Genomic DNA, 24,977 nt, shown 5'->3' with positions numbered 1-24,977 from the left:
CAAAACTATAGAACAAGATATACTCAGATAAGACTAGCTTCCATCCCTGTCTCCTCTACATTATCTCCTTCTCCCTTTATGTAAGAGTCTTTATTCATTTTTCATTTACTCTTCTATATTTTAAAAATATAAGAAAATATTTTTCTCCTCTTTCCCAGAAAAAAGGTTACACATACTCTTTAGCACTTTACTTTTTTCTCTTAACAATAAACCTGGCGGCCACTTCATAGCTATATATAAAATAGAGAATATCATACACAATATTCTGCGCTTGCTTTTTTTATTCCAGATCATTTTATAACATTATATAAAAATATTTATCATTACTTCCTACAGATGCATAGCATTCCATTGTGTGAATATACTCTTGTTTATGTAGCCAGCCCTCTAAAAGTACATTTGCAGGCAGGGCACGGTGGTCACACCTGTAATCCCAGCACTTTGGGAGGCTGAAGAGAGCAGATGGCTTGATCCCAAGTTTGAGACTAGCCTAGGCAACTTGGTGAAACCCCATCTCTACCAAAAAAAAAAAAAAAAAAATTAGCCAGTTGCGGTGGCACACATCTATAATCCCAGCTACTCAGGAGCCTGAGGTAGGAGGATTCCCTTAGCCTAAAAAGGTCGAGGCTGCAGTGAGCCATGATTGTGCCACTGCACGTCAGTCTGGGTCACACAGTGAGATCCTGTCTCAAAACAACAACAAAAAAAGTGCATTTGCTTTCAACCTTTACTACAAATAATGCTGCAATTAAATAACCTTGTGCATACATTTCTTATTTTTACCACGTGTATAGAATAGATTCCCAGAAGTGACAATGTTAGATCAAAGGTAAATGCACATTCTGGTTAATTTTGCTGGATATTGTTATGTTTCCCTCCATAAGGGTTGTACCAATGCTATGGTTTGAATGTCCCTCCAAAATTCACGTTGAAATTTAATCGTCGTTATGTCAGTATCGAGGTGGGATCCCTAACAGGTGATTAGGCCATAGGGGCTCTGCCCTTATGAATGGATTACTGCTGTTTTCATGGGAGTGGGTTCCTGATAAAAGTGAGTTTGGTCCCCCTTTTCCTTCACTTGTTCTTGCCCTCTTTTGCCCTTCTACTTTCCACTGTGGAATGACACAGCTTGAAGTCCCCCAGCAGATGCTGATACCTTGATATTGGACTTCCCAGTCTCCAGAATTGGGGGAAATAAATTTCCTTCCTTATAAATTACCCAGTCTGTGGTATTCTGTTGTTGCAACACAAAACAGGCTAAGGAAACCATTTCCATTTGATTCAGGAATATGTGAATGCTCATTTCCCTCCAGTTTTGCCATCAGAACATGTTGTCAAACTTTCGGAGTTTTGCCAATCTGAGACATGAAGCATGTTATGTCTTTGTGATTTTAATTTTTATTTCTTTTATGATGAACAACATTGAGCATATTTTCTGTGAACTATCTAGATATACTCTTGCTCATTTTTATAGGGTCATTGGTCTTTTTCTTCTCTACTTTATATATGAGGAGTATTAAACCTTTGATAATGATATAATTTGCAAATATTGTTTCCAATTTGTCATTTTTTTTTTAACTTTCCTTGCCACATTTTCTGGAAGGAAAAAGTCTTTCTTATCACTATGTAGTCATATTTATTAATCTTTTTCCTATCACTTCTATATTTTGACTCACAGATAGAAAGTTTTCCTTACACCCAGATTCTTCACTGCAAACCTTCTTGGTATCTTTAACATTTTATAATATGTATAAGCCTTACAATTCAATTAAATAACAATTTAAAGCATGCACCTGTGTGCACCTGAATGCACACACACACACATACACACACACTTAGTTTACAATCTGTACAACACTGAAATAACCAAAGTTACATACATGAAGTTTACAGTCATTACTTCAAACTACAGTCTAATATTTTAGCCCAAATTCCTTAAAAGAAAATGACTTGAAAAGAGATGAATGACAAAGTGACAGGAAAGACTTGAATAAAAGGACCCAAACCATGTCTTCTGAAATCTATAATTAAGATAAACTATGAGTATATGTCTAATAAACTGCCTGAAAATGAGTAGTTATGTTGGTGAAATGTTAATTTTACTATTATAAAATCTAAAACACCACATATTTAGACACAGGTTGAATTTAAAATACTTTGAGATATAGTGTAATGCCTGATACATATTAAATACTAAAAATTTATCTGTTGAACAAATAAATGAAAAAATAAATGAATGACATACCTATCAGAATTGGAAAGGTGAACAAGTGGATTCTGATAGATTATATAACATTTTTCAAGAGGCTGAGTTAATACTGATGATATAATTTAGACAAATATAGTAAAAGAATAAAACAACTTTTTAAATTAGTGAAGTTTATTTAGTACTAGTGTTTCAATGATTAAGGTTTTCTATAAGCAGGATCTATTTTAATACCAAAGATTAGGATGAGAATCCTGGTGACTCATAAGTGGGAGAGATGACAACTATACTGAATGGCCAACTAAGAATCAAGAGGACCTGGGTAGGTTACATGATGAACCCAATTCAATTCAGCAAGCATTGATTGAGTGTCGTTAAGTACTACTAGACATTGGAAATAAAAAAGATGACTAAGACACTCTTCCATATTAAGATGCTCATCATCTGCGGAGAAATAAAATGTGTAAACAAATAAATATATTTCAGTATCATAGGTGGTATAACAGTGGTTGAGTACACAAGGTACTGGAGGAACAAAGGATAGAATGGTCAATTTTACCTAAGTATGTCTGGGAAAGTTCAAAATGTGGATACAATAAGATGCTGCATTTGGGTCCAAAAACCACAGCCATATTAATATAGGATGTAGTTTAGGCAGTTGTAAGTATAAAGCAGATTTAGAGCCTTTATTTGAAAAATCTTAAATATGAATCAACTGTATTTCATTGCTAAAATGTCAACAGTGACAGTCATGTAACACTCTGAGCTCATCAGACTGGCATTGTATTCTGTTGTAAGTATCACATTTTCAAGGGAATTTAGACAAATATGTGCATATCTGGTGAAAGCGATCAGGATGAGGAGACTTGAAAGCATATTATATGAAGAATGGGTGAAGGAACAGATAGTACTAAAACTGGAAGAAAATTTCTTCACTTGGCCAGAATGATTCTTTTATAAATACATAAGTCAGACGATGTCACTCCTTTCCTCAACCCTTCTCATCTCATTCAGAGTGAAAATACATTCTTGACAATGGCCTATAAAGCCCTACAGGATCAGGCTACCGTTCTTTCTCTTTCCTCATCTCCTACCGCTTTCCTTTTGGTCATTCATTATAAGGCATATATATATTTATTATTATTATTTCAGACAGTGTCTCACTCTGTTGTCCAGGCTGGAATGCAGTGGTGTGATCATGGCTTACTGCAGCCTCAACTTCCTGGGCTCAAGTGATACTCCCATCTCAGTCCCCCAAGTGGCTAGGACCACAGGCATGCACCACCATGACTGGCCAATTTTTAAAATTTTTTTTGTAGAGATGGAGTCTCCCTATGTTGCCCAGGCTGGTCTCAAACTCCTGGGCTCAAGTCATCTCCCGCCCTGGTCTCCCAAAGTGCCGGGATTACAGGCATGAAGACTAATTTATACTAATTTTCTTGTTATTTTGCAAAAATTCTATGCATGCTCCCATCTGAAGGCCTTTGTTCTGACTGCTCCTTCTGCCTGGAATGAATGCTCTTCCCTCAGCTGTTCACATGGCTAACTTTCTCACCTCCTTTAAGTCTTGCTTCAAATGTCACCATCTCAATGAATACTATTTTGATTGCTTAACCTAAAATTACAACCTTTCCTCCCCAGCTACCCCCTCCCTGGTTCTCTTAATCCCCCTCACTTTGGCATTTTAGTTATAATCTGTTGTCATATTTGTAAATGATCATCTGCACCTTGTAAAAGCTTAACAGCTAAAGGAGGTACAAAGAGACCTCCTTTATTGGTCCTATGATTTGTCATAGGAAAAATGTTGTGCCCAAGAGTTGACAATATTCATACTATAGGAATAATAATCGTCCGGATTCCCTCTCATCCTTTTTTTGAGTTACAAACTATGAGTAGGAAAAAAACAAAACAAGAGGAAATTATGTAAACAAATATGGCCCCATGACATAAGGTAATTAGAAAATTAATGCTCAAATTTTCTTTAGAATTTATGGTATATACAAAATTAATTTTTAAAAGGTTAAATGAAAGTAAATGGATTTGAAGTCCCTTTTTACCAGTCATAAAAATATTCGCTGGCCCTGTGCCCAGAGTTTAAAAGAAACCAGCATGAGTCTAATGAAAAACAAGCTGTAGGTTTCATGGAAATTCAATATATACTCTTTCTTTTCCTTTTAGTTTTTGATTGGTTTCCATGGGAATCTAGGCTTGTTAGATCTCTGAATCTATTCATGGAAAGCAGATGCTTGTATTTTCATGACTTGGTAAAAATGGGAGTCAGAGAAGAGATGAAGATGATTAGAAAATGAATATGATTGTAGGAAACATAATCATATTTAAAACAAAATTCCACAGCCATGTAGATTTTAAAACGAAATCTTCAAGGCTGCTCTACTGTGTTTGAGAGCTATCAAAAAGAAAAAACACTGGATTTAAAGAAAGAAGCTTTGGGTTCAAATCCTGAGTTCTGACCTATGAGACAGAAACCCTTCAGTACTTCTTTGGAGGTTTGACAGGAAAACTGGATCTGGGAATTACTCATGACCAGAAGAACAAGAAGTCTGAGAAAGGAACCTTTAGCAAAGTATGTAAATTTTCTCCCAGTGCAGCAGTATCAGGAACATTAAGATGAGAATCAGAAAATCAGGATAATTCGTCACTCTGCAAGTGACAAGGTGACCTTGAAGAACTTTTTCAAACTATACCTCAGTTTATTTATATAGAAAACACATAATATACAACTATTCCAACTGCTATGAAGCTACTATGAAGCTAAATGAAGTTTTTTTTTTCATACTAGAACCATGTTAGAAAAATTCAAAGTTGCGATTTCAATCAGAATGTGCTGACATGTTATTCCTTGTGACTATAAATTTTACCCATGTAAACAGAAGTACATAAACTATAATCAAAGTGTTAAAGGACAGACAGGTTTTCATTTCAACTCTGGTTTTTTGTTTGTTTGTTGTTTTGTTTTGTTTTGTTTTTGAGTCGGAGTCCCGCTCTGTCGCCCAGGCTGGAGTGCAGTGGCGCGATCTCGGCTCACTGCAAGCTCCGCCTCCCGGGTTCACGCCATTCTCCTGCCTCAGCCTCCCGAGTAGCTGGGACTACAGGCGCCCGCCACCTCGCCCGGCTAGTTTTTTGTATTTTTTAGTAGAGACAGGGTTTCACCGTGTTAGCCAGGATGGTCTCGATCTCCTGACCTCGTGATCCGCCCGTCTCGGCCTCCCAAAGTGCTGGGATTACAGGCTTGAGCCACCGCGCCCGGCCTTCAACTCTGGTTTTGACTGGAATACTAATTTGAAAGTAAGATCCTAAATATTCGAAAGCAGCTTCTAAACTGGAAAATGAGAGGATAGGTTTAGAGATAGTTTCTACATACATGTAAGAAGACAAACAATACTGGTTTAAAAACTCCAGAAGTTGGAATAAAATGAAGCAAGACTCTTTAGGACTTTCTCACTGCTTGGAGAAAGTAGCCTAGCCACCACTGAAGTCAACTGCAAGAGCTGCCTAACATCACCGTCTCAATCCAGAGGTTTCTTAAGATTCTAGGACAGGCCGGGCGCGGTGGCTCACGCCTGTAATCCCAGTACTTTGGGAGGCCGAGACGGGCGGATCACGAGGTCAGGAGATGGAGACCATCCTGACTAACACGGTGAAACGCCGTCTCTACTAAAAATACAAAAATTAGCCGGGCGCGGTGGCGGGCGCCTGTAGTCCCAGCTACACGGGAGTCTGAGGCAGGAGAATGGCGTGAACCCGGCAGGCGGAGCTTGCAGTGAGTGGAGATCGAGCCACTGCACTCCAGCCTGGGCGACAGAGCGAGACTCCGTCTCAAAAAAAAAAAAAAGATTCTAGGACATAAGAGTTTCAAATACTAAGATTTTCCTACATTTCTAAGTAATGTGGGCATCACAAATGTCTTTTGGTGCCTTCTTTCGGAAGCATACCAACAGCCAAAAACTCACAAACTATCACTAATTGCTTACTCTTCAGATACCCATTTGCTACATAGCTTGTGGTAGAATGGGCACTTATTAAATTGTTTTAAAATGGACTAATGAGTGGATACAGCCACAGAGATGCCTAGTAGTATCCACTGAAAATGTTTAACTAACTAAAGCAAAAGGTATGAGTAATGGCACAGAACCCAATTTTTTTTTTTTTTGGCTGCAATGAACATGTCTTATCTATATAACAAAAAGAGTTGAAGAAAAACAATGACAATATTTGAAACATGGCAGTCTGTTACCTTCAGACAAGATTATGGGAGTTCTACTGTCACTTTAACAATATTAGTTCATTTACATAACACAGTCAAATCCCAGATCTAAAGTTGTTTTCATACATATGCTGTACCATGTAAGTCACCAAGATAAAAAAATGACTTTTCTTGACATGGATGGAATGTATATGTGTTGGCTTTATAGAAGGACTGAAATAGAGGTTGAGAATGTATAAAGAATGGAGGCGATTTATAATATAGATTCTTCATTTAAAATATTTTGTAGCTTTAAATAACAGCTTTAATTAAAATCTTTTCATTTTAATGTGTTAAACATAAAATCTAATTCTTCTACTGCCTCTTTTCCTGTGCTAATATTTTACTTATGCTTCAGCTGTTTAAATGTTGCTGCACAGTTTAATTACTTTTCTTTGCACTAGAGTAATTTGTCTGGTGCTTGTTGCCTATGGCATTATATCCTTTGTAAACTTGCAGTTACCTTATGTCTATCTCTTTCCCTTGGAATTTTCTGCCATTTCCCAGTCTTGCTCAAACATATCTATTTCTATTAACCTTTTTGCTGCCATCATTTTAGAAATAACTTACTTTTACCTTAAAATTTTTGCATAAAATGCATTCAGATGGTTCAAAAAATAATACAAAAAGGTACATAATAAAAGCTTTCTCCCACCTCTGCTCTAATCTGCCCCATTCCTTCCTCTACCCTCACTCTGGATAAATCATTTTATTAGTTTCTTATATGTCTTTAGAAAGGTTTTACATTCTTAATCTTTTTGGTGTTTTTTTGTTGGTTTGTTTATTTCTCTCTTTTTTTTTTTTTTAGAGACAAGGACTCACTCTGTTGTCCAGGCTAGGGTGTAGTGGCACAATCATAGCTTACTACAGCCTCAAACGCCTGGGCTCAAGCTGATTCTCCAGACTTGACCTCCTGAGAAGCTGGGATTACAGGTGCATGTGGCCTTGCCCAGCTAATTTTTAAATTTTTTTTTTTTTTTTTTTGAAGAGACAGGCTCTTGCTTTGTTGCCCAGACTGGTCTCAAACTCCTGGCTAATGCAAACAATCCTCCTGTTTTGGTCTCCCAAAGTGCTGGGATTATAGGCATAAGCCACGACACCTGGTATTGTTTATTTTATTTTTTAATTTTCTTTGCAATTTATAGTCTTAATTTTACATAGTCTTATTTTTAACCCATCTCTTATTCACTTAACAATACATCTTGAAGGTATTTCCATTTTAATAGACAGACACCATCGCCATTCTTTTCACAGTTTCCTAGTTTTCCATTGTATAAATGTACCACATTTTTTAAACCAGATTCCTATTGATGGGCATTTGGGTTGCTTCCAACCTTGTTTTTGTAAATATTGCTGCCATAAAAAACTTCTACATATATCCCTTCTTACTTGTGCAGGCTTATCTTTAGGATAAATTACCAGAAATGGAATTGCCTGGTCAAAGGGTATATGCATTTGCAATTTAGATAACTATCCTAGGAGCAGAGTATGAAAAAACTTATTTATCCACGGCCTCACCAACAAAATGAGGCGATAGGTGGGAAAAAAAATCTTAGCATAGTTTTAATTTGCATGACTTTTATATGTATATTTGAACATATTTTCATATGCTTGAGGGTCATTTTAATTTCTTTTAATGTAAACTGATCGCTGATTTTTCTCTAGGTTGCTTATCAATTCCAAGGAGCAATTCATATTTGCCCACTGTTGTAAGTGAAGATGTATTTCCCAGGTTGTCTTTGGCTTTATGTTTGTGGTTCAAGAAAGTCATTTTACAGAAGACTGAGTAAGTAGAGGTCCTGTACAGGTCTACAGAAGACTAGGCATATAAAACTAAGCATATAGTTGTGTTTTGCCCAATGTCATACAATTCGTGGCAGAGTTAAGTCTATAATTGAGTTAATATGTGATTAGACAGAAGAGGTAAAGGGGAAAGAAGAGAATGATAACTAATTCAACACAATAATTTAACAAATCCATTCAACTAACATATATTTAGCACCTACTATGTGCCATGCAGTTTTTAAACCCAAGTGACTAAAAGAACACAGTATCATAAACTGATGAAGGATAATCAAAGCAAGGAATTGAAAACAGGTACTCAAACAAGTACATGTACACCTACGTTCACGGAAGCACTATTCACAATAGTGGAAACAGCACTTAGATGAATGAATAAATAAACTGTGGTATATACACACAACAGAAAATATTATTCATCAATAAGTTAGCTATATACTGTCAACTAGAAGCTTATTCTAAGATACTATCTCTGTTATTTTCTCTTTCCCTTCTAAATCACTTAATTTCACCTAAGAAACTGTCTTTTAAACTCTAGACTCATTTAAAAAAGTTAATAAATACAGTGTCATTGGTTTTATGAAAGACAGAAAATAGTATTCATCCATAAAAATGAAGTACTGATACATGTGACAGCTTGGATGAACCTCAAAAACATTATCCTAAGTGAAAAAAAGCCAGACACAAAGGTCATATATGATTCCTTTTTACATGAAATATCTATAAATCCATAGAAACAGAATGCATGTTGGTGGTTGCCAGGGGCTAGGAAGACAGGGCAATGGAGACAAACTGTTTAATGGATAAGAGGTTTTACTTTAGAGTGATGGAAATGCTTTGGAACTAGATAGAGGTAGTGGTTGCACAACATTATGAATGTACAAAATCTCCCCGAATTGCTCACTTTAAAATGGTTATTTTGGCTGGGTGTGGTGGCTCACGCCTGTAATCCTAGCATTTTAGTGGGCCAAGGCGGGCTGATAGCTTGAGCTCAGGAGTTTGAGACCAGCCTGGGCAATAAGGCGAAACCCGTCTCTACAAAAAATACAAAAATCAGCTGGGCGTAGTGGCACGTGCCTGTAGTCCCAGCTACTTGGGGGGCTGAGGCAGGAGGATCACTTGAACCCGGGAGGTTGAGGCTGTAGTGAGCCCTGATCATGCCACTGCACTCCAGCCTGGGTGACAAAGTGAGACTCTATCTCCCCCCTCCCCCCAAAAAAGGGGTTAATTTTATACTATGTGTATTTCACCTCAATAAATTGTTTTTAAAAATCAGATGACGGGACTGATTACAGGTAAAAACATAAGGTCTTGTTTCAGATATGTTGAAATTGAGATTTTGGGAAGATATCCAGGCAGAGATTTCTAGAAGATAGCTGGAAATATAAGTCTGGAATTACGGGAGAGGCTAGGGCTAGAGACAAATATCTGAGGGAAAATGGCTGAAAGTTACAGAAGTAGATGAGACCTCTGACAGGTAGAATATATAGAAAGACTTTTATCTTGGGGCAGAAATGGGAGCTAAAGGAAAAGAGTTAATAAAGAAAACAATGAACTATCAAATGAGTAGGAGAAAAATAAGTTACTGCAGTATCAAAGTCCAGAGAAAATTCTGAAATGAACAAGTGGTCAATATATCAATGAATCAGAGAAATACAGAAGTACAAGTACAAGAACTAAGAAAGGAGTAAGCCTAGGTAAATTAGGTCACATTGTGCATCATGAAAACAACAACAAATTTCTGTACCCTATAATATAAAACAAAGCAGCACAAAATATGTTTGTAAAAGAAAGCTCTCCCTACATATTTTCATCTGTTTTGATTAAATAATGTTTCCACAAGAAAAACCATCAATAAGCCTGGGCATGGTGCTCAAGCCTGTAATCCCAGCACTTTGGGAGGCTGAGGTGGGTGGATTGCTTGAGGTCAGGTGTTTAAGACCAGCCTGACCAACATGGTGAAACCCCGTCTCTACTAAAAATACAAAAATTAGCCAGGCGTGGTAGCAGGCCCCTGTAATCCCTGCTACTCTGGAGGCTGAGGCAGGAGAATCGCTTGAACCCAGGAGGCGGAGGTTGCAGGGAGCCGAGATCACGCTGCTGCACTCCAGCCTGGGTGACAGAGCAAGACTCTGTCTCGAAAGAAAAAAAAAAAAGCAAACCATTAATAAAAGTAATTTAAAAACAAAAGTTGAAATCAATAAAATTACAAGGTTAAAGACTCTTTATCAAAAGTATCTAACTAGGATCTAGGCCTATATGCATCCCTTTTGATTTAAATAAAACAGATTTGTTTGAGCAAATGACAGAGTTGGAAAGGGTAGGAACTGGGTACAGAAACATTAATGGTTGAAGTATATGATAATGTTTCTTCAACTCAAATATAATATTTCCAATTAAAGAATAAAAAGATGTTACTCTGAGGGTTAAATGTATAAGGATATATATATATATATATATGTTTTTCTTTTAGACGTAATGTTACTCTTGTCACCCAGGCTGCAGTGCAATGGCATGATCTCGGCTCACTGTAACCTCCACCCTTTGGGTTCAAGCGATTCTCCTGCCTCAGCCTCCTGAGTAGCTGGGATTACAGGCACATGCCACCACACCAAGCTAATTTTTATATTTTAGTAGAAATGGGGTTTCACCATGTTGGCCAGGCTGGTCTCGAACTTCTGACCTCAGGTGATCCACCTGCCTCAGTCTCCCAAAGTATTGGTCTGGGGAGGTGTGAGAGGAGCAGCAGTAGTCCCCTATATCCCTAAGGTGTCCTTTCCTATTCAGTCTCCCCTACTTTAGGGCCAAAACATCTCCCTCTAATCAAAAGAAAACCTACAGATCCTTGTTTTCCCATCTGTAAAATAAGAATAATTTCCAAGGGCCTTCCAATTTTCATATTTTATAATTGATTGTCAAGAATATTCACATACATTCTAAGTTCATGGCATATTCATTCATTGAACAAACATTCCTACTGTGTATATCTAAATTTTCCAACTGTCCTTTCGCTTTTTTTTTTTTTTTTTTTTGAGATGGAATCTCCCTCTGCTGACCAGGCTGTAGTGCAGTGGCGCGATCACGACTCACTGCAACTACTGCCTCCCAACTTCAAGCGATTCTCCTGCCTCAGCCTCCCATGCAGCTGGGATTACAGGCGCGTGCCACCATGCCTGGCCAAGTTTTGTATTTTTAGTAGAGATGGGGTTTCACCATGTTGGCCAGGCTGGTCTTGAACTTCTGACCTCAGGTGATCTGCCCACCTCAGCCTCCCAAAGCACTGGGATTACCCGCTTGAGCTACCGCGCCCAGACCCAACTGTCCTTTCTGTTCCCATCTCCCCAGTGACTTTGATCCATCAATAATCCATTCTTTCTCCTAAATTTTTGGTGTCTCCTTTTCCTTAACATTTAAGCATGTTCAAATATCTCTCATCTATTAGATTACAAGAGACTTAAAAGACTTATCAACCAAATGCAATGTACAGACCTTGTTTAGGTCCTGATTTGAATAAATCAACTGTAAAAAAAAGTTTAAGATATAATCAGGAAAATTTGAACACTGATTAGTAATAATATTACAGAATTATCACTAATTTTTTTTGGTACAATGATATTGTGGGGATATATGAATTAGATATATACTGAATATAAACTGAAATATTTATGGATGAAATAATAGAATATATAATAAAACAGTTTGGTTGGAGTCTACAGAAAGAAGTTTATGAATTAATATTTACAGAAAGTGGGTGATGATTATACTGGGAGAGATTCATTATTATTTATTAAAAATTTTCCCACCACAATTTCTTCTGTTAACACTTTTCCTGATCAAAAACCCCATTAATCAATCACTCATACTGTCTCCATATCCTCATTTCCTGTTTAATCAACAGTGATATATAGCCAGCTTGTATGTCCACTAAATACCATTGCTCTTCCTAAGGTCACTTTCTAACTGAAAAATCCAATGAAAGCCTTTTAATTTTTATCATATTTATATCCATCCATTTATCGAGTCATTTACTGGAAAAGGAACTATTCAAATCTTAGCATCATAGTAAAAAAGATGAAACAAATGGATCCTCTTCTGCTTGAAACCTGTTCCTCTGGCCCCATAACACCACTTGATCTAGTTCTCCTATCTTTTACTGTCTCCTTTGTAAGTTTATTTTCTGTAAATAAACCTTAAATATTGGTGCTTTCTATTTCTGATCCTCTGCCCATCTATAAACCACACCTGAGCACTTCACCTACTTCTATGGTTTCTATATGTATACTAATAACTCCAGCCAAGACCTCACTTTGGAGATGCAAATGAGTATATCACAATTCATGCTAGTCATTACCACTGAAGCCTAAAATTCCATTTTTCACAACTGAACTCGATAATTTCCTCTCAAAATTGTACCTTGACTAGTATATCCTACCTCTATGAGTCATGTCATTAAGAGCTAGGAATATCCATCAAAAGGTTCAGTAGTAAAACAGGATAGATATCTAGAGGTTATGGAGCCAATAGTATTGAAAATGCAGCAAAGACAAATGGTATAAGCAGAATAGAACAGTGATTCTCAAAATGTGTTGCCTACATCATCATCATCACCTGGGAACTTGTTAAGATAAGCAAACTCTCTGGCCCCACACCAGCCCTGCTGAATTAAAAACACTGGTGGTGGGGCCCAGACGTCTATGTTTTAACAAGTCCTCCAAGTGATTCTGCTGCATGTTTATCTGAGAACCCCTGGAAAAGAGCATAGACACAGAGCTTTCATGTAGCTCCTGAGGCTAAGGATGGGGGAAATTCAACCTGAGTGCTTAACAGTCTAGGTCAGGAACCATTCTTGACTCCATCCTCCCTTACCTACCCTACAAATAATGTCTACCAAGTTCTGAACATTTTATCATTTTTTAAATAACACTTTAAAAATTGAGAATATAACATATACAGTAAAGTGCATAAATCTTAAGCACACAGACTGATACCTTTTAATGTAACCAACACACACACACATATAGAACATTTTCAGCACCCCTGAAAGCTTAGTCATATTCTTCTCAGTCATTACCCATCTTTTAGGTAACCACAAATCTGATTTGAATCACCATAGATTAGTTTTTCTTCCTCCTGAGATTCATATGAACAGCAAATAAATTTTTTATAAGTGTCTGACTTGTTCCACTCAACATAATGTCTATGAAATTCACTTATGTGGCTGAACATGTCAGCAGTTCATTCATGTAGTGTTCCATTGTAGGAATACATCACAATTTAGCTACCCATTCACCTGTTGGTATGTATTTGGGTTGTTTGCATTATTAAGAATATTTGCTTCTATAAAGAAGAGACACAAATGGCCAACAAACATGAAAAAATGCTCAACATCACTAATGATCAGGGAAATGCAAATCAGAACCACAATGCAATACCATCTTACTCCTTTAAGAATGGCCGTAATCAAAGAATAAAAAAACAGTAGATGTTGGTGTGGATGGGGTGATCAGGGAACACTTCTACACTGCTGGTGGGAATGTAAACTAGTACAGCCGCTATGGAAAACAGTGTGGAGATTCCTTAAGGAACTAAAAGTAGAACTACAATTTGATCCAGCAATCCCATTACTGGGTATCTACCCAGAGGAAAAGAAGTCATTATACGAAAAAGATACTTGCTTATACATGTTTATACCAGCACAATTCACAATAGCAAAATTGTGGAACCAACCCAAATGCCCATCAATCAACCAGTGGATAAAGAAACTCTGGTGTATAGATATACACAATGGAATACTACTCAGCCTTAAAAAGGAATGAATTAACAGCATTTGCAACGACCTGGATGAGATTAGAAACTATTATTCTAAGTAAAGTAACTCAGGAATGGAAAATCAAACATCATATATTCTCACTGATATGTGGGAGCTAAGCTATGAGGATGCAAAGGCATAAGAATGACACAATGGACTTTGGGGACTTGGGGGGAAAAGTGGGAGGGGGGCAAGGGATAAAAGACAACAAATATGGTGCAGTATACCATAGGCTGCACCATGGTTCTCACAAATGGGTGCACCAGGTTCTCACAAATGGGTGCACCAGGTTCTCACAAATCTTCACTAGAGAACTTACTCATGTAACCAAATACCACTTTTACCCCCAATAACTTATGGAAAAATAGAATTTAAAAAAAGGAATGTCTGCTTTTCTAAATAAAACTATCATGTAATTCTCATACATGTCTTCTGGTAGAAGGAGGCACTTATTTTTCTTAGGTATTACAACCGGGCTGGGAGCATGAATTGAGATGAGGGGTGTGTGTATGTGTGTGTGTGTTCAGCTTTGGCAGATATAGTCAGATAATTTGTGAGAGTGAATGTACCAATTTACATTCTCAACAAAAATGTTGGAGAGCTCCAGTTGTTCCATATCTTCACCATCAATCAATACTGATTGCCAGACTTTTTTACTTTACACATTCCACTGGTCATGTAGTGGTAACTCATTGGAGTTTTAATTTGCTTCTGATTAGTAATGATGTTGTATACCTTCTCATGTGTCTTTTAGGCACCTGGATATAATCTTTTAGGAACTAGGGCTACATGTTTCAACATGAATAAGTTTCAAATACATAATATTAAGTTGAAAAAGCAAGCTGGTAAATGGCACACAGTATAATACCATTAATTTAAACATGTAAAATAATATGGTTTATGCATAATAGTGTATGTGCACATGTACACATACACACACACACACACACACACATAAAGGTAGAAACATATGCATGGGAATTGAAACCACCAAAATCAAGGCAGACTGAGGAGACAGGGAAAGAAGGGTATTGGAAGATAAATGGAAGCTTTCAAGTGAATCTATAGTTTCGTTTAAAAATCCTGAAGCAAAAATAAGAAATGCTCAGTTTGATCTCTTCTAGGTATTAGGTACCTAATGTTTTTTCTGTTCTCCATTGTTTTTTGTTTGTTTGTTTTTGTTTTTTTGAGATGGAGTCTCACTCTGTTGCCCAGGCTGGAGAGCAGTGGTGCAATATCATCAGCTCACTGCAACTTCCACCTCCTAGGTTCAAGCGATTCTTCTGCATCAGCCTCCCGAGTAGCTGGGATTACAGGTGCGCCATCACGTCCAGCTAATTTTTGTATTTTTAGTAGAGACGGGGTTTCACCATGTTGGCCAGGCTGGTCTCAAATTCCTGACCTCAGGTGATCCCCCTGCCTCGTCCTCCCAAAGTGCTGAGATTACAGGCGTGAGCCACTGCACCAGGCCCTGTTCTCCTTTCTTATCTCTATGCTTAAGATAATTAAAAAAAAAAAAAAAAAATCCAGGCATATGCAAAGGCAAAGAGAATGTGAGTACAGTAATTTATAAAGAGAAGAGATGTAAAAGGAGTAGAGTTCAGTTTCCTCATCCAAGGACAAACTGGACAAGAAGATCCCAAAGAGCCTTTCTATCTCTGACATCTAATGATCTCTAAATAGTAATTTGATGTTTGCGCCTACATTGTAGTGTGACTAACAGCAATAATATTGATAATGTAGTCCTTGAGAATAAATTTCTCCAACAAACAGAATGCTTTATAGCTAAGGACTCATCATCCCTACATAGAAATTATTCCATTTTATAGATGAAGAAATTGAGGCATACAAGAGTGTTATTTATTGAGAAATTAAGCTCACAGAAAATCTTTAAAAATCCTGATTGCAAAATTGTAAAGGCGGGGAGTGGATACTGAAAAGGAATAAATATAATTATTCATTTAAATTTCAACAGTTTTGAAGGCCATGCCCTTCATATTAAATCTATTTGATATTCACATTTACTCATTCATTCATTCATTCATGTATTCCCTAAACAAATTACTGTCTTTATTAAGTGGCAGAAGTTATGCTAGGACTGTAACTATGAAATCAAATAAGACATGGTCACTGCCTTCAAATAGTTTTACTGGGGGTGAGATCTAGATAAGCAAAATCTCCAATAAACTGTGGTGATGAGTTACGGTAGAGCTATATATGTACTGAGGGGGAATATAGAGTTGAAGGGGACTGGGGTGTGGATTGTTTGTTGTGTTTGTGTATGCATGTGCAAAATAAGAAAACCTAATAGTGTTACCTGGTATAAGTGTTCCTGAAAAGTTTCAGAGGTATTCTTTTTCCTTTTTGTAAATCATTAAAATGGAAATAGCGTATCTTAAAAACTGAAAATTAACATTCAATTTTCATAGATGAACTGAGAATTGTTTATGAATTTTAAAAAAGGACAATGCAGCCACAACCAGAAGGTTCTTTAATTTTTGTGTTTACTGTGATATAATTTTTCAAAGTGGGTAGGGTTAATCTTCTTGAAGCCAAAAAACCTATTGGAAGATTAAACATGCATAACTATTAACATATAATAATATTTCTAAAGTTTTTTTAATCATTATTAACAAATGTATCTGTAGAAGTCAGAGAAATAGCAGCCTCCCTGGAGCAAAACATTTCTAACAATTAGATATCTTTTGTGAGAAGCCCAGAAAAGCTATGATCAATTGCTTTCTTGGATTAAACTGATGGTTCTAAATGAAAAACAAATTAGGTGCAGATGTTCAGTATATTGAGATTAATTTTATTCTCATGGGTAAACCATTTCTTCAGTTTCTTGGACTAACAGTAATTTGTTTCCAGAGAAGTGAACATGTGCCAAAATAACTAAGCCAAGCAGCACAGCTCAGTAAGTTTTTCCACACACATATATATAAAGTAGATAAATGTTTCCAATAAACAAAAGGTCTCGCATTTGTATTAGTAATGACTTTCTATAAAAGTAAAATCCATTCAACCAAGACATGTCAGAACGTACTAGATTCAGACAGATTCAAAAACAAACAAAAAGAGCTACTTGCCTGGGGCTCCAGCCTAGTAGAAAAGAGACAAATAAGCAATAATTACAATATAAGGTAATGGGGCTCAAATAGAGATGGGAGCAAAACAATTTGGGAATATGAGCTTTTCCCACTAATGAACCCAAGAAAAGATAACATAATATAGTTCACTATCACACACACACAAATACTAAAAACATAATAAATAATATATGAGAATGTTTGGTCTTCTCACGTCAGTAATAACAATGACTATATATTATGGGTATAGATATTTTATAAAACACTTATGTATTACAAGGTAGATCAATCAGCTTTAATTATCATTTAACATCTTCATCCATGATCTTTGTAAGCAACTTAAGAGCAGGAATCATGTTGTCCACCTTTGTGTTCCAAGGCCCAACACGATGCCTGTTACATAATAGTTTTAACACATGTTGAATGAATGAATGTATACACATATACATGAGTGTTCATAATGACAAAAATAGCATACTTCTGCATTCATGGATACCAGAATTGAGTGGGACAGACAATACTTGGAAAGGATATTTGATATCCAATATATCAGAAGGTTCACTAAGCAAAGGGAAATGAAGTTTAATAGGGACGGGTAATGAGAGCACCTATCTATAAGTTAACATATGTGATTCATTTTTTTCATATTCTCTCTAGTTGTATAATTATGACTACATAGTAGATATTCAACAAATGCTTGTTGAATGAACACTTCTATCTCCATAATATATCTCTTAAACCCAACTCCTCTCTATTGGCCTGAACTGTAATAGCAATCTATGGATCTCCACTCTTTTGCTTCCAAAGTAGCTTTAGTTGCCATATTAGTCCCCCTAAAACACACTGATCATGTAACTTTTATTTTCAAATTTCCCAAAAGGCTCCCTAGTATTCAGGATCCCTCATTAAAAAAAAAAAAAAAAGAAATGCATAGGGAGTTCATAGTACAAAAGCCTGGAACTGACACAGAGCAGATACTAAATGGCCAAAAATTAATGAACTAGGTTGTGTTGGGAAAATTAGTTATCCATATACTTTAAAGTGAGAATGGATCCCTATACAAAAATCAATGTTATGTATTAAGAGATTTAAACATAAAAGAAAATATAGGATAATTTAAAACAATCTCTACTCAGCTCTCTAGTCTCCCAGCTGTTGTTTAATACTAGGTTTCTTAGAGCACCACCGTATACAAGCACAGTTTAGCAATCTGCTAAAAACTTGCGAGGAATTTGTATCCAGATTCTTGCATTCCTTCTCTGCAATTCCCTCCTCTCCAGGATTTTGACCTTCAAGTTATAGCCACTATTATCTCCAAACTCTGCCTCAGTTTCTTCAGCCCGGTAAGACTACTGCGTCCTGTTAGGGTTGTATTCTTTTGCATTCCAATTTGGAAAATGCCATAAAGAAAAGGCCAGGATGAATGTGGTGCTCACTTCATGTGTTTCTCGTCTTTGAATGATTATAGTCTCTTAGATCCTGCCTGTGCTGATTGTTCTCAGTGCCTTCAAACAGTGTACACAGTATTTTATTCAGTTTTTACAGATTTTTTTTGATAGGCAAGTTAGTTTAAAATAAGCCATTATGGCCAGAATCGATGTCTAGTTATGAAACTGTCTTGTTGGTTTCTCATTTTTCTGATTCCTTGTTTTTTAAATTTTTTTTTAATGTATTTACATTTTTTTTTTGAGGCAGGGTCTCACTCCAGTCCCCCAGGCTGAAGTGCAGTGGTGTGATCTCTCCTCACTGCAGACTTCCTGGGCTCAAGCGATCCTCCCACCTCAGCCTCCTAAGTAGCTAGGAGTACACGTGCTCACTACCATGCCCAACTAATTTGCGTGTGTGTGTGTGTGTGTGTGTATTTAGTAGAGACAGGGCTTTGTCATGTTGCCCAGGCTGGTCTCAAACTCCTGCCCTCAAGTGATCCACCCATCTTGAACCCCTAAGGTCCTAGGATTACAGGTGTGAGCCACCACGCCCTGCCAGATTCCTTCTTTTAATTATAATGTTAAATAAAATAGATATTTTTTGAGACAGGGTCTCACTTTGTTGTCCTGGCTGGTCTGAAACTCCAGGGCTCAAGCAATCCTTCCACCTCAGCCTCCCAAGGAGCTAGGACTACAGGTGTGTGCCACTACACCCAGCTAGTATTTTTTTGTTTTAAATAAATAGAGTCCCTCTATGTTGCCCTGGCTGGTCTCAAACTCCTAGCCTCAAGAGAGCCTTTTGCCTGGCCTTTCTAAAGTGCTGAAATTACAGGTGTGAGCCACTGTGATTGGCTGATTTCTTCTTTCATATCTTTAAGCATTCCATCAGTGGTTATTTTATATTGTGTCTCTAATGATGCCAATCACTGATTTTTTCATAGACTAAATCTGTTTGTTGTTTCTGCTGACTCTTATTCATAGTAGATTGCTCCCTTATGTGTTTGGTGATCTTTCATTGTCAGTTCATGTTTGGTTTATTTAATATGGGAAAATCCTGGAAGTTTAAGGTGAAGATGTTTTCTCTAAAGAGAATTTGTGCTTGTGTCTGTTTGGAGGCAAGGAGTATTACAGCCTTGGGACATATTATCTCCAGTTATTCTTTGAAAATTATTTGTAGATCATTTACTATCTTATTCCTTAATCAAAGATAGTATACACTATGTTTGATTTCTGAATGCTGGTGCTTTGTATAAAGCACAAATGAACGAACACAATGCCCAGATTTGATTGGACACAGGAGAATACTAAAGAATTATTACTATCCTTTGCTGGAAATTCAGATCCATTACTGCTTTTGGCAAGCATGTAAAAACAAACAGCAACACAGAGAAAGGAAGAAAATGCATAATTATCAGATACTTGAAAGAACGTGAAATCTGTTATGAAATCAACTATGTAAACACTGCCATATAAATCATAGTTCTATTAATTCTTTGATACTATGAAAAACTTATAATTAAAAAAATCAAAGTAGAAACAAAAAAACAAAAGAAAACAATGCATGGTGTCTGATGAAAAGATTACAGCTAACAAGTCTGGTTTTACATTGCTCTTCTTTCAACCATCTTGGTCATATAATACTTCTACAGGATGTTATACTGTTGGATCATCAACTGAAATCCTCACTTGTTCCATGTAATCTGCTTGCCGTTAAGCTAGGTTCCTTTACTTCACATTTTTGAAGCTGAGTTTTACACCTAAATCAATCATAATGAAAAATCTGAAGGGTATCAAAGTCTTAATTTTGTGGCTATTCCCAATGTGAACTGTTTGCTCTCTTATGATAACAAGTTAAATGGAGTTAACCTTTCTCGAGTGAATAATTTCATCAGCTGACAAGCCTAAATGAAAGGTTATAAATATCCGAGCAGTAGTTAAAATTGAGATTGAAAATGAGGGAGATTTTTTTTAAAATTACTATAATAAAAACCAAATTCAAGAGAAGTAACTTTGGAAATAACCTGCAGACCTAACTGAGAAGCGCATATAACTAGCATATTCAGTAATATAACTCAATGTCAGCCTCTTTTTATGCATTCAACTAATGAAAGGTATTTTTCTAACCCCTTAATTAGCTATATCTGATTCACATTTTTAAATAGAAAATAACTCTAACAGTTCCCGCTGGATCTAACTCATTTTAATTGCTTTTTATTCAAACAATTCAGAAATCTAAAATAACAAAAAGAAAATACCAGGACTGGAAATCTATTTTATAGAACAAAATTTTATGGAGGAAAAACAGTTTTTAGGTGAATAAGTCTTTAAATAAATGTAGAAGCTTCCTATCTGTTTGATGGCTTTAATCTTAAAAATCTGAGCTCTTAATAATACATTTAAAAATGTGAAATCACTGATATTGGCAACATAGTTTTAGATTTTTAAAAGTTGAAAATACATTCAGAAAATAAATTTATTTTATGCCTCTTAATGCCACATATTTCAAGAGATATTTCAACCTTTTAAATTAAATTAAATTAAATTAATTAATTAGAGACAGGGTCTTGCCCTGTCATTGAGGATGGAATACAGTGATGTGAACTCAGTTCACTGCAGCCTCAACCTTCCAGGTTCAAGTGATCCTCCCACCTGAGCTCCACAAGTAGTTGGGATTGCAGGTGTGTGCCACCATGCCCAGCTAATTTTTAAATTTTTTGTAGAGATGTGGTCTCGCTATGTTGCCCAGGCTGGGATTTCGACTTTTTACAGTAAAAGTAACACTCATTAAGGAAAAAATTTTAAACCGTGAAAAGGAAAAAAATTCCACATATGTTCCCCAAATTTAAACCTAACCACTATTAATATCTTTGAGTACTTCTTTTTGGTCTCTATTTTTTCCCTATACACAGATTGGTAACATAGTTTGATCACATTGTCTATATAAATTTGATCACTTTTTTTCCAATAAACTTTAGATCATAGAATAAATTCTACTGTTCAAGGAACCTGGAATGCAGCTGCTGATAGTTATCTGTGCTTTTACTCTCTGTAGCTTAACGACAGCTTTTAGAGAAAATATATAAAATCTATGAGTCATGCACTTGAGACTTTATTATCTGTCCATTGCATAGTTTCACTAATCAACTAGCAGATATCACACAAAACATTTACTCTTCAAAGAAATTTTACTTCTCACCTTCTGGGCTGCAAGATGGAGGGCTGTTCTCTGGCTATGGTCAGTTTTATTCACATCTGCTCCTGCCTTCAGGAGAGCATCTGCACAATCCAATCTGTCAGCCAACACGCAATACATAAGTGGTGTTCTCCCAAATTGATCTTCTTTGTCTTTAAGAGCAGAGTTTCCTATGAGGACAAGAAACAGATAGTGATATTTGATAATTGTTATTACTAATATAAGTAGGAACTATATTTGCTATTTATTATCAAGCATTGTGCTAAATGCATTAAATATATCATCTTATTTTTACTTATCCTATGAAGTAGATATTACCATTGTCATATTATATGAAACTGAGGCTCAAAGTAGTTAAGTAACCAGTCTATGTTCACACTGAAAGCAGGTGGGGCTAGAATTTAAACTGATGACTCAATCATATTATGCTGAACGAACATTTTGAGATACAAAGCTACTTATGTTCCTCCCTCATTCACTCTTGTCTTTTGAAACAAATATTTAATTAATGCCAACTGTACACTAGGCATTGCGGTATGCTTTATGAGTGATACAAAAATGAATCATAGGCCAGGCATGGTGGCTCACACCTGTAATCCCAGCACTCTGGGAGGCCGAGGTGGGCAGATCACCTGAGGTCAGAAGTTCAAGACCAGTCTGACCAACATGGTGAAACCCTGTCTCTACTAAAAATACAAAAATTAGCCAGGCGTGGTGGCAGATGCCTGTAATCCCAGCTACTCAGGAGGCTGAGGCAGGAGAATTGCTTAAACCCAGGAGGTGGAGGTTGTAGTGAACCAAGATCGTGCCGTTGAACTCCAGCCTGGACAACGAGAGCAAAACTCCATCTCAGAAAAAAAAAAAAAAAAGTCACGGTTGATTTCCCTTTCTAGACAAGATGACAAGCTAGAGCAAGTACACAGTATCCTCATCCTCCTGCTAATTACAACTAAAATCCCCAGGGCAAAAGGCAAAATAAATGACAGGCGGAGAAGGGAAGGCAGCCTTGACTAGGAACTTTGAAATTTGAGAGACAACCTGTAGTAAGTTCCCTGAAGCATTTTTTGTTTGCTCGTTTGCTTTTGCCTCCAATCTAGTAAATTATAGGCTACAGTAGCCTATAATCCAGAAGCACCAAAGCACACAGATGCCAAATGTCTCAAGAGAAGTCTACTCTCTCTAGTAAAAAGACTGGCAGGCAGGTAACTCTGCCGAGTGAACCATTTGACTACGCTGTACTCAAAACACATACAATAAAAGAAACTGTACCTCTTTTCCCCACTGGACACTATAGAGACTGTTGGGAGGAGCCCTGTCAAACTACCATGCCCCGAATTAAGCAAAGGATATCAATGAGGTAGTATTTTACCCCTTTCCAACTAGAGAGTAGGAGAGTAGGAGTATAGAGAGGACAAAGTTGGAGGAAGTAACTCTTTAAATTGGTATAAAAAGTTAGGACACTTTGGTATAAAAAGTCAGGACACTTTTGAGCAGCCCATGTGTGAAACTGGTATGAATCAAGATAGCAAAAGCTCTGAGAATTGAACTATAGTTAGATTACTGCCTTGGTTCTAAATGGGCCTGAGCAGCCCAGAGGTGGGGCAAATCAGAAGAGCCCTGCAAGATCTCTGAAAATGAACTTGAAAATGAAACCACAAATTCGAAAGAGAATGTTCATTCTAAACCTTGACAGATTGTCCATTTACTAAAATAAGATCCAGAGTCTCATAATACAGAAAATGTCAAAGATATAATACCAAATTATGAAACAACTCAAAAGTTTGGAAAATATTAATGTAAACAAGAAAGGACAATCAACAGGCACTGACACTGTGATGACACAGATATATTAGAATTATGTGACAAGAATTTTAAAACAACTCTCATAAAAATGCTCCAACAATCAACTATGAACACTCATGAAACAAATAGAACATTAGGAATGAAAAAAGAGCAGCAGAATGTAAATATCTGAGAAAAATAATAGACTGTTTTTATCCTCTTTAGCTTTGTTTTTTTTTTTTTTAATGAGGGTCCCACTGTGTTGCCCAGGCTGGTCTTGAACTCCTGGACTCGGCTCAAGCAATCCTCCCTGCCTCAGCCTCCTGAGTAGCTGGGGCTACAATGCATGCCTGGCTTACCCTCTTTAATTTTTAGAATTATGTTTCCATGATTGAAAGCAAAAATAACCTTGCTGTATGATGTGGTTCTCAGTTTATGTAGAGGTGATTTTTAAAATAACAATATCAAAAAGAAGGGTAAAGGGACCTAATTAGTGATAAGGCTTCTATATTGCACTCGAAGTGGAAAACACAGACTGTGATAAAATAACTATACATATTCTAATACCAGATCTCACTCACACACACACACACACACACACTCAGAAACAAGTAAACAAAAAACCTCCAACAAAGACAAACTATACAAAGAGATTTATTTAAAAACACAATACAGACCCAGCAGGGTGGCTCATGCCTATAATTCCAACATTATAGGTTCACTTGAGGCCTGGAGTTGGAGACCAGCCTGGCCAACATGCCTATAATACCAGCTACTTGGGAGGCAGGAGAATGGCGTGAACCCAGGAGGTGGAGCTTGCAGTGAAGCCGAGATCGCACTACTGCACTCCAGCCTGGGTGACAGAGCGAGACTCCCTCTCAAAAAAAAAAAGAATTCTGCCAATGTGTCCTCTTTTATTTCACTGAGCAGTGGTTTGTAGTTCTCCTTGAAGAGGTCCTTTACATCCCTTGTAAGTTGGATTCCTACGTATTTTATTCTCTTTGAAGCAATTGTGAATGGAAGTTCATTCATGATTTGGCTCTCTGTCTGTTACTGGTGTATAAGAATGCTTGTGATTTTTGCACATTAATTTTGTATCCTGAGAGTTTGCTGAAGTTGCTTATCAGCTTAAGGAGATTTTGGGCTGAGATGATGGGGTTTTCTAAATATACAATCTTCAACACCCCACTGTCAACATTAGACAGATCAACGAGACAGAAAGTTAACAAGGGTATCCAGAAATTGAACTCATCTCTGCACCAAGCAGACCTAATAGACATCTAAAGAACTCTCCACCCCAAATCAACAGAATATACATTCTTCTCAGCACCACATGGCACTTATTATTCCAAAAAAGAGACATTTCAACTATGACCATTAAGAGAAGTAGATTTTATGATTCCAACT

General features: G+C 36.8%; 1 protein-coding gene across 1 annotated transcript in view; it reads right to left on the bottom strand.

Moving 5' to 3' along the window:
- INVS (inversin) overlaps positions 1-24,977 on the bottom strand; it is a 198,059-nt gene that overhangs the window by 147,854 nt on the left and 25,228 nt on the right. Inside the window, 1 exon segment of the mRNA XM_017949687.3 lies at positions 21,792-21,958. Within this exon segment, the coding sequence (XP_017805176.2) occupies positions 21,792-21,958 (167 nt within the window).

This window comes from Papio anubis, chromosome 13 (genome assembly GCF_008728515.1).
Source record: "Papio anubis isolate 15944 chromosome 13, Panubis1.0, whole genome shotgun sequence".
NCBI lineage: Eukaryota > Metazoa > Chordata > Mammalia > Primates > Cercopithecidae > Papio > Papio anubis.
The sequence above is the reverse complement of the archived record's forward strand: the minus strand, read 5'-3'. Positions and strand labels throughout refer to the sequence as shown.